The sequence below is a fragment of the Salvelinus fontinalis genome, chromosome 36, assembly GCF_029448725.1.
Source record: "Salvelinus fontinalis isolate EN_2023a chromosome 36, ASM2944872v1, whole genome shotgun sequence".
Lineage (NCBI taxonomy): Eukaryota > Metazoa > Chordata > Actinopteri > Salmoniformes > Salmonidae > Salvelinus > Salvelinus fontinalis.
The window spans coordinates 16692827-16704356 of record NC_074700.1 but is presented as its reverse complement, the minus strand read 5'-3'; the positions used below and the strand labels follow the sequence as shown (position 1 = coordinate 16704356).

The window sequence follows — 11530 nt, the reverse complement described above, 5'->3', positions numbered from 1 at the left end:
GAAAGGATCTGCAGAGAAGAATGGGAGATACTCCAAAAATACAGTTGTGCCAAGCTTGTAGCGTCATACCCAAGAAGACCTGAGGCTGTAATCACTGCCAAAAGTGCTTCAAGAAAGTACTGTGTAATGTTACTAAAATACTAAAATGTTGATATTTCACATTAAAATGTGCAAACATTCCTAGAATCCTATTTTTGCTTTGTCATTGTGGGGTATTGTGTTTAGATTGATGAGGGAAAAACACATTTAGTCAATTTTAGAATAAGGCTGTAACGTAACGAAATGTCAAAAAATTCAAGGGGTCTGAATACTTCCTGAATGCACTGCTATGTAGGACACCCAGGCTCAAGGCTCTTCTCCCACGGATCACTACTGTCTCTATGGGTGTAAATGATTCCTGGATGGGATTCTCCTGAGCAATGTCTGAACCAATAGACACTGTGTTTTCCTCCAAAGGTCTCAGTGTGTATTCTACAGTTCAGTCACAGAGTCTCCTGGTTGGACTTACTCTGACAGACTTCTGAAGAGGGTGACAGAGTAAGATCATTGTGTGTAAATTGTATTTTCCTGCTATTTTTATTTATTGCCAATTTATTTGAATTTTATGTTGCAAAATGAAAAACCCGAAATTAGGGAAGGAAATTAAGTTACCTTGGACAATTAAAGCAATTAAACATTGCTTTTGCCCACTAACATTGCACCACAGTAGTATGTACAGAGCCTCCTAACTCTATCTTGGAGAATGTCAGGTTAAAGCTACCGTCTTGTCTCTTCACACTCAGACGTTTAGTCTCGTTAAAGTCCTTGGTAAAGTTGTAGACATTTGAACTCTCTTGAGCGTGGTGAAATGATGATGCTTTCAGAAGACGTTTCTCTCCAAAGGTCTGCTTTAACCAAGCAACATAGGTCATCATATCAGATTAACAAAAGCAAGGGAGAGACACAGTACCTCCCATCTCAGTACAAATCCCAGGGTCTGGTTGAACAATGTCCATAGTCAATGCACAAACTGTAAAAATATACAAATATAAATGGATCAAAAATAATTTCTACCCATTATAAAGACAGTACATCTCATTATACTTTCCATAATCATACTATGACAACTAATGTAAATTAATTCACTATACTATGGCATGAAATTATTTGAAAAAGCTTCCACTTTTAAAATTCTTACTTACTTATCGAAATTGGCGTAAAACATATCTTCATTGTAATGCCAATCCGTTCTACACTGTATAGTGTGGGGGTCTGACAACGGGGCACCTTTTTTATGATGACACTTTACATGTAGCCGTCATACAGTAGGAGGGAACACTGAACTGAGAGACTCTATTGGCTGTCTGAACAGGAATAAAAGCTACAGTCTAGCAAGTGTGTTTACAATAGTTTGAGAAGCCCAGACAGACTTTGAAGAAGACAATCAAGTCAGAGTTATTAGATCAAGCTGATTAAATGGTGGCTTGATACACTGCTTATTTATTTGTGAAATTAAACTTATTAAGAGCAATTTTCTTTTGATGTTTGGACAAACAGTAAAGGATCATATTCCGCTCTCTAGTGCCTCTGGTACTGAGCCCATCCCAACCCAGCCTAGCCCAAAGGTAAAATGAATCAGAAATGTAGTAAGTTTTTCACCCACAGCATACTGTATACAACCTCCATTTTTGGCTCATGTTTTTCATCTTAGGCCTCCAACATTAAATAGTGTTATTAGTGTGGCAATAGCATGGCCTATTAATTTCAGACCTTTGTTGGTTACTAATGCCCTTTTAAATATGGCATAGCTATATTTTTGCCCTTTTTTTATGTCAGCCCAGATGCTCTAATTAACCTCAGTAGTGCCACTGCACAGTGCATGTCTCTTTTAAGTACATTATGTCTCTGTAGTACTTTGTCTTTGTAATACATGTCTTCTTTGATATAAGTGTACATTAAGTATTTGAAAGAAAACAAGTATTATTTGTCCAGCTGGTCATTCAACAGTTACAATACTCCAGATGACCCATAGAAGGTCTGTTGTGTCTAGAACATGTCTTGCCGTGTACAGTATAAGGTTGAATGGGGGAAGAGCAGAGTGCGTATGGGAAAACACCAACAGAATGAAACAAGTCTATTGTATGTCAGTCTCATTCCCTCTATATCCTTCACAGAAACATGCACTGACTGATGTGTAACACCCAAGAGTGCATGTCTGATTGGACACCAGTCAACCAGCCAACCAGTACATGACACATTTGATCCACTCTGTTTTTCTCTCCTGTTAGTGTGGTTCTTATAGGAAGCAATCTTTTAGAAGGAGGATCCTCCTCTATTGGTCTCCTTCTGACAGAGGAACCTGCAGTAGTTGTTGTGCTGCACAAGACATGTCTGTTTGAGAATGTACTGAAAGTTCTCCCATGACATCATCATAAACTCACCCCATCCCCTGAGCCCATAGATCTAGAATAGATTGAGTTAACTGTCTCATGTGTGATACAGCACAGAGAGTTCAAATAGGGTTCATCAGCAGTTCTTTGTGGTTTGTAACTGATTTCAGATAACTAAATATATGTTATAGTCAGTTTAATAAATAACTGCTTTGTTGTGGCTGTAAACTGTCAGGGGCAACATGAACAACAAGTAAAGATAGTGAGAACAACAGTGACACCACATAGACATCCTGCAGAAACCACATAGAGACATAGAGACACAGAGAACAGGTAGGAGGGTCCTGTGTGCACAAAGCCAGCAGGCCCACCTGACCAAAGCGTAGATACGGCCTTGTCTTGGGCTTACAGCAGACTGCAGAGTACCTGTGAAACTGTTCACTGTGTAAATAGGTTGTCTCCCATTCTTATTCAACCACTCCCTGGAACTCCATTTAAAAAAAACTACACGTAGACATTTGTCATTGTCTTCGTCATATAGAGATCACTCTACTACCAATTTTATTTTTAGTGATTGTGTGGCTCCTCCTGGTAACTAAGCTACACTTTATAATAACTTAGTTGATGTTAGTAGTATTGATCCAGTGATGTAGAATGCCAGGCCTGTTTGAGGCATGTGAACACATGATGCGGAAATGGGTTTGAAACATGTTATATACTTCTAATAAGCATGTACTAACTATATTACCTTGTTTTAGATTATTAACAGCCACACGTTGTGTTAATTGGGCACTTGTTTGACAACTATTTCAGCTAGACACAAACTATCACAGGAAAGTACGTTTTCAACGATTCAACATTTTGAACATGTTCACAACTTTTAAAAATGTATGCGACTCTACTGGTGAAGCAGTCACAGGAACTTCAATATACACTGCTGCTCCCTATTGAAAGATAAATGAATTGCAGTCCTGCAAGGTAGACTTATACGTTCACATTTTGTCAACGGTTTCTGAAAACTGCTAAATCACAATGTGTACATTGTCATACTTGAAATCAGTCTCTCAACAACATACTGTTCAAATTATATTCAGCTAAGATTTTTATTTTTAGTTCAGGCTTTTCTCATGAAGAGAGTGACATGGTTGTTTGTGGTTTAGATGAACTGAGGTGTGTGTGGAAAGCACGTGATGAGGACTGACAGTCATTGCTGGGGGTTAGAGATGAGTTGAGCTGAGTGTTAAATCTATGTAAGGCAGCCAGAACACCACAGAGATGTTTTTAGGATACATCTAAAAAATAGTTTCAGACAAACTTAAACACCAGTCAATAAATAGATGCATATTTAAAGTCCATTATGCAACTAAAAAGAGCTTTGTGACTTTGAGCGCAAGCCTGATATGGTTCTTGCACACTGAATCTGTGGGTGAAATTTAAGAACTGAGACAAATATGAATGCAAACCAAACAATATCTCTATATGAAAGCAGTTTAATGTTTTATTGTATCTACTCTAAAATGCTCAACGACACCAATGTTAATAAACAAATTAGGCACATTTGGGCAATCTAGATACAACATTTTTAACAGAAATACAATGGTTCATTGGATCAGTCTAAAACTTTGCTCATACACTAATGCCATTTAGTGGCCAAAATCTAAATTGGTCTGGAATAATACATTATGGCCTTTCTCTTGCATTTCAAAGATGATGGTACAAAAAAAATACAAAAGAAAAGTTGTTTTTTTCTTTGTATTATCTTTTACCAGATCTATTGCGTTATATTCTACTCCATTCCGTTCACAATTCCATAAACGTCAAAGTGTTTCCTTTCAAATGGTACCAAGAATATGCATATCCTTGCTTCAGGGCCTGAGCTACAGGCAGTTAGATTTGGGTATCTTATTTTAGGCGAAAATTGAAAGAAAACGGGGTAATCCTTAAGAGGTTTTAATTCGGGATCGGTGACCCTTCCACGGGACGGTTGAGCTAACATAGGCTAATGCGATTAGCATGAAGTTATAAGTAACAGGAAAAATTCCCAGGACATAGACATATCTGATATTGGCAGAAAGGTTACATTCTTGTTTATCTAGCTGCACTGTCCAATTTACAGTAGTTATTACAGTGAAAGAATACCATGCTATTGTTTGAGGAGAGTGCACAATTTTGAACATGAAACGTTATTAAAAGGAGCTCGAACAGAATACAACAAATTGTAACACACAATGAAAAAGCCATAGTTATTCATATAGTGTAGAAAACAAAACAATCAATGCACATTATTAAAGAGCAAACGTTGATGTTTCAGTCCGTGTTTTGGCACCTCACACCAGAGTAAACAGTGTCTCTCTCCAAGGTGCTCCTCTGTCTCTGGGTCTTTGGCTTCTTGTGGATGACATTCAGAGCAGCGTAATGGACCGATGTGAGTGTGTCATCGTGTTCTTGATCCTAAGAGGAATAACAAAACAAATTCCAAAGACATCAGGAAATTACCTGATATTTTGATAGAAGGATCTGTTTACAGTTCATCCAAAAATGTTATATATCTTTATGGTCTGCATACCTGGTTATGAGAACTGGCGACTGCCAGACCACTTGTCTGAGGTTGCGTTCCTTTTAGACAAACACATGACGGAATCATCATCATCATCATACAATCAGTTTCATGACTAAAACGTATCGTATACTGCACCAACAGCTTAATCATATATTGTGCACGATGATAACGCTTACCTCTGCACAGCAGAGAGGTTTTCTTGATCATCTTATACAAAACACAACAAAGGACAATTATGATGATGACACACAGACCCGACGCTACACCCAGACAGTACACCAAAAGAACCTGGTCCCCCTTACAACCATCTGTGGAAATACAGACAGTGATAGAGGAGATTCAGGACATTTTGCTCCACCAGACATTGAGTTTATTCACAGCACCATGAAAGAATATCAGAACATATCAGAATGATCATTTACGGTCAACATCCAGCTTTGTCCCGTTCCCGAACAGTATCTCCCCACATGAGGCCACAGCACAGTAGTAAGTCCCAGCATCAGAGAGGCTGACTTTCCCCTTGTGGAGGTTGTAGACACAGCTCTGTGTAAGAGACCCAGCCTCAGGGCTCTTCTCACACTGATCTCTCCTGTTTCCATGGGTGTAAAGGATTCCTGGACGGGATTCTCCTGAGCCATGTCTGAACCAATAGACACTGTGTTCTCCTGCATAGGTCTCAGTGTGTATTGTACAGTTCAGAGTCACAGAGTCTCCTGGCTGGACTGACTCAGACACAGGCTGCTGGAGTACAGACATGCTGTTGGACTCTGAACCTGAAGAGAGTGACGGAGTAAGATCATTGTGTGTAAATTGTATTTGCCTGACATATACTGTGCATTTAGTGCCAAATTCTAAAGTATATTTCTAATTTAATGGTGCAAAATTTAAATCACAAATTAGGGAAGGTAGTTAAGTTACCTTTTACAATCAATACAGTTCCTTCTCCAAATATGACTTTGCCCACTTTCATAGCACCACAGTAGTAAGTAGCTGAGTCCCCTGACTCTGTCTTGGAGATGGTCAGGTTAAAGCTGTCAACTCCTCTCTTCACACTCAGGTGTTCAGTCTCAGTGAAATCCTTGGTAAAGTTGTTGAAGTAAAAATATTGTCCACTGGAAAGTGTCGATGTCATGAGAAGGGGTTTTTGTCCAAGAGTCTGCTTGAACCAAACAACATCGGTATTCACATCAGTTGGCCAAAAGCAAGTGATGTTCACACTAGCTCCCCGGTGAGTAACCATCACTGGGTTTGGTTGAACAATGTCCTTGGTTAATGCACAAACTGTAAATCCAAACAAACATGGATCAAAGATCAAGATAAAGACTGAAAAACATCTAGAATACTTGCTTCAAAGTAATTCAAATGGATTCGAAATGCCAATAATATATAGATTGTTTTAAAGGATCTAAATAAAAATGTCTTACCGGAGTTGGCATAAAACAAAAAGATTGCCCAATGTCTGATCATCATTGTAACATCAATCCTTTCTGCACTGTATAGAATGAGGGTCTGACAACGGGGCACCTTTTATATGATGACACTTTACATAGCTTTTATACAGTGTAGGAGGGAACTCTGAAACAAGAGATTGTATTGGCTGTCTGAACAAGAATAAAAAGTACTGTCTAGCAAATATGTCGTCTGGTTACCACAGTTTGAGCAAATAGTGGCTTGATACAGCTGGTCACTTATTTGGGAAATGTTACTTTTATTACATACCAGTTCTCTTATGATGTTTGGACAAACAGTGAATGATCCTATTCTGCTCTCTAGTGCCTCTGATACTGATCCCATCCCAACCCAGCCCAGCTCAAAGGTTAAATGAATACATAGTATGTTTTTAGTCTGTCTGACACCTAACTCATACCAAAAACTAAAAATGGGGACCGATAAGCTTTGAATCAAATTCACTTGTCACATGCTTCGCAAACTAAAAGTGAAATGCTTACTTGCAGACTCTTCCCAACAATGCAGACAGAACATTTGTTAAATAATAGAAAATTATAACATGAGGAATAAATACACAATGACTAACGATAACTTGGCTACATACACGGGATACCACTACCGAGTCGATGTGAGGGGTATGAGGTAATTGAGATAGGTATGTACATATAGGTAGCAAGAAATTGACTTGGCATCAGAATAGAAAATAAACAGTGACAGCAGCATATGTGATGAGTCAAAAGAGCGTGAAGCAAATAGTCTGGGTAGCTATTGGTTAACTATTTATCTAAGTATTTAGCAGTCTTATTGCTTGGAGGTAGAAGCTGTTTGGGGTCCTGTTGGTTCCAGACTTTGTGCATCGGTACCGCTTATCATGCAATAGCAGAGAGAACAGTATGACTTGGGTGGCTGGAGTCTTTGACCATTTTAGGGCCTTCCTCTGGGCCTGTTATAGAGGCCCTGGATTGCATGGAGTTCGGCCCCAGTGAAATACCCTTGCGGTCGAATGCCAAGCAGGTGCCATACCAAGCGGTGATGCAGCCATTCAAGGTGCCCTCCTGAGGGGGAAGAGGTGTTGTTGTGCCCTCTTCACGACGGTGTTGGTGTGTGTGGAACATGGGAAACATTGTGTTTGACCCGACACAATGGTATTTTACTGTAAAGAATTCACAACAGACTGTGCGGGTTTTGACATTATCGATCATAGTTTGCTGCTGGAAAAATGTAAGTGTTATGGCTTTACAGCCCTGCTATATTGTGCATGAAGAGTTACCTGTCTAACAGAACACTGAGAGTGTTCTTTAATGGAAGCCTCTCCAACATAATGCAGGTAAAATTAGGAATTCCACAGTGCATCTGTCTAGGCACCTTACTTTTTTCAGCCATGACTACATGCAACTCTTTTCAACATCAAGTAACTGATACAAGCAGTAGAATCAGACTTAAAAAACAGAATAAAAATAAACCTTATGGAACATCTGGGACTGTAAAGAGACACACACACACAAGCACAAACAAACGCTTACAAATACACATGATAGGGTGTGTTTCAGGCACTCTACACACACGTACACATGGATTTTGTATTGTAGATACAGTGGGGAGAACAAGTATTTGATACACTGCCGATTTTGCAGGTTTTCCTACTTACAAAGCATGTAGAGGTCTGTAATTTTTATCATAGGTACACTTCAACTGTGAGAGACGGAATCTAAAACAAAAATCCAGAAAATCACATTGTATGATTTTTAAGTAATTCATTTGCATTTTATTGCATGACATAAGTATTTGATCACCTACCAACCAGTAAGAATTCCGGTTCTCACAGACCTGTTAGTTTTTCTTTAAGAAGCCCTCCTGTTCTCCACTCATTACCTGTATTAACTGCACCTGTTTGAACTCGTTACCTGTATAAAAGACACACTCAATCAAACAGACTCCAACCTCTCCACAATGGCCAAGACCAGAGAGCTGTGTAAGGATATCAGGGATAAAATTGTAGACCTGCACAAGGCTGGGATGGGCTACAGGACAATATACAAGCAGCTTGGTGAGAAGGCAACAACTGTTGGTGCAATTATTAGAAAATGGAAGAAGTTCAAGATGACGGTCAATCACCCTCGGTCTGGGGCTCCATGCAAGATCTCACCTCGTGGGGCATCAATGATCATGAGGAAGGTGAGGGATCAGCCCAGAACTACACGGCAGGACCTGGTCAATGACCTGAAGAGAGCTGGGACCACAGTCTCAAAGAAAACCATTAGTAACACACTACGCCGTCATGGATTAAAATCCTGCAGCGCACGCAAGGCCCCCCTGCTCAAGCCAGCGCATGTCCAGGCCCATCTGAAGTTTGCCAATGACCATCTGGATGATCCAGAGGAGGAATGGGAGAAGGTCATGTGGTCTGATGAGACAAAAATAGAGCTTTTTGGTCTAAACTCCACTCGCCGTGTTTGGAGGAAGAAGAAGGATGAGTACAACCCCAAGAACACCATCCCAACCGTGAAGCATGGAGGTCAGGGAGAGGTTGAACATGGCAGTGAATACACTTGCAAGCTGGTCAGCGCATGCTCTGGTAATCCATCTGGACCTGCTGCCTTTTGAATGTTAACCTGTTGAAAGGACTTACTCACATCGGCTACGGAGAGCATGATCACACAGTCGTCCGGGACAGCTGGTCCTCTAATGCATGGTTCAGTGTTGCTTGCCTCGAAGTGAGCAGATATTTAACTCGTCTGGAAGGCTTGGACAAACTGGACAGTTTGCAGCTGGCTTTGCCTTTGTAATCTGTGATAGTTTTCAAATCTTGCCACATCCGACGAGCGTAAGAACCGGTGTAGTAGGATTCGATCTTGGTCCAGTATTGATGCTTTGCCTGTTTGATGTTTAGTCAAAGGGCATAGCAAGATTTCTTATAAGCACCCGGATTAGTGTCCCTCAGATTTAGCTCATTGCAGATGTTACCTCTAATCCATGGTTGGGATACATACATACGGTCACTGTGGGGACGACATCCTCGATGCACTTATTAATGAAGCCGGTGACTGATGTAGTAAACGTATTCAAGTCTGTGCTAGCGAAACAGTCCTTTAGTTTAGAATCAGCTTCATCGGACCACTTCCATATTAGGGGTGCCACTGGTACTTCCTGTTTGAGTTGATGCTTGTAAGAAGTGTTACGTTCCCCAGTTTCTGTGTTGTGGTTTGTGTATTTGTATGTGTTTGTTTCAGGATGGCTTCCTGAAATTCTCCCCAAGCAGCTGATTGGTCGGCCCTCATTGATGATTGGAGAGCTGACCTCGCCCCCTCGTCAGGACGCAGCTGTCTTCAATTACCAACTCCTTCTGAAGCTATGTAAGTCAGAGTTCTGTTGCTCAGAAGGGAGAGGATGCAAATAGCTGAGGGTTATCCTATGTTGGTTGTTCCAGAGATGAGTGTGTCCTGTGATGATTGTTGCTGGGGAGCTGATTGGTATGTCCTGTGTTGGTTGTTGCTCAGATAGAGCTTATTTTATGTCCTGTCTTGGTTGTTGCAGAGAATAGAGCTGATGGGTAAATTCTGTGTTAGTTGTCGTTCAGAGTTTTGTTAAGTATTTTGTAGTCGCTGCTTCTGAGGTATGTGTGTGCCAATAGGATGCAGTGGTTATGATTATAGAAATTGTTTGTGTTATTCTGTTTCATTTGTTCCCAGGGGGAAGGGGAGATGGAGGCGCAACGTGTCAGGTCAAGGACCATCCCCAACTCCGTGAAAGCAGTCCAACGATTCCTGGGGTTCGCCAACTATTTCCGGAGGTTCATCCGGGGCTTCAGCACGGTGATCGTGCCTCTTACCTCCCTGCTGAGAGGAGGTCCCCAGCGGCTTCTTTGGATGGCGGATGCAGAAATGGCGTTCGAGACGCTGAAGGCACGTTTCACCACTGCTCCTGTGTTGGCACATCCCTACTAGAGGTCGACCGATTATGATTTTTCAATACCGATAATTGGAGGACAAAAAAGCAGATGACGATTTTTATAAAATGTATTTGTAATAATGATAATTACAACAATACTGAATGAACACTTATTTTAACCTAATATAATACATCAATAAAAATCAATTTAGCCTCAAATTAATAATTCAATTTGGTTTAAATAATGCAAAAACAAAGTGTTGGCGTGGCAAAAGTGCCATATGTGCCATGTAAAAAAGCTAACGTTTGAGTTCCTTGCTCAGAACATATGAAAGTTGGTGGTTCATTTTAATAACATGAGACTTCAATATTCCAAGGTAAGAGGTTTTAGGTTGTAGTTAATATAGTATTTATAGGACTATTTCTCTCTATACCTGTAAAGGCAGTCATTGTTGTTCTCCCCCTTAGACGAGGAGGAGCATGGATAGGACCAAGATGCGGATTGAGGGAAATAAGCCATCTTTTAATGAACACAGCAAACAAGACACTACAAACTACAAAACAACAAACGTGACTAACCTTCAACTGTCCTGTAAGGACACAGGAACAAACACCCACAAAACACCAGTGAAACCCTGGCTGCCTTTGTATGACTCTCAATTAGAGACAAACAATACACACCTGTCTCTAATTGAGAATCATACCAGGCCGAACACAAAACCCCACATAGAAATACAAACATAGACAAACCCACCCAACTCACGCCCTGACCAACTAAAATGAATACAAAACAAAGGAAAACAGGTCAGGAACGTGACAGAACCCCCCCCTTAAGGTGCGAACTCCGGGCGCACCAGCACAAAGTCTAGGGGAGGGTCTGGGTGGGCGTCTGTCCACGGTGGCGGCTCTGGCGGTGGACGAGGTCCCCACCCCACCATAATCAATCCCCGCTTCTTTATCCCCCTCCCAATGACCACCCTCCCACTAACCCCACCTAAATGAAGGGGCAGCACCGGGATAAGGGGCAGCACCGGGATAAGGGGCAGCACCGGGATAAGGGGCAGCACCGGGACAAGGGGCAGCACCGGGACAAGGGGCAGCACCGGGACAAGGGGCAGCACCGGGACAAGGGGCAGCACCGGGACAAGGGGCAGCACCGGGACAAGGGGCAGCACCGGGACAAGGGGCAACACCGGGATAAGGGGCGGCAGGTCCTGGCTGAGGGACTCCGGCAGGTCCTGGCTGAGGGACTCCGGCAGGTCCT

General features: G+C 41.5%; 1 protein-coding gene across 1 annotated transcript; it reads right to left on the bottom strand.

Moving 5' to 3' along the window:
• Positions 1 to 3843: 3843 nt before the first annotated feature.
• Positions 3844 to 6396, bottom strand: LOC129835306 (uncharacterized). Its single transcript, XM_055900897.1, has 6 exons — positions 6354 to 6396; positions 5848 to 6210; positions 5352 to 5702; positions 5106 to 5237; positions 4936 to 4985; positions 3844 to 4820 (listed from the first exon to the last, which is right to left on the bottom strand). The coding sequence occupies exons 1-6, from the start codon at positions 6394 to 6396 to the stop codon at positions 4677 to 4679; spliced, it is 1083 nt and encodes a 360-aa protein (XP_055756872.1). The 3' UTR covers positions 3844 to 4676.
• Between the last annotated feature and the right edge of the window lie 5134 nt (positions 6397 to 11530).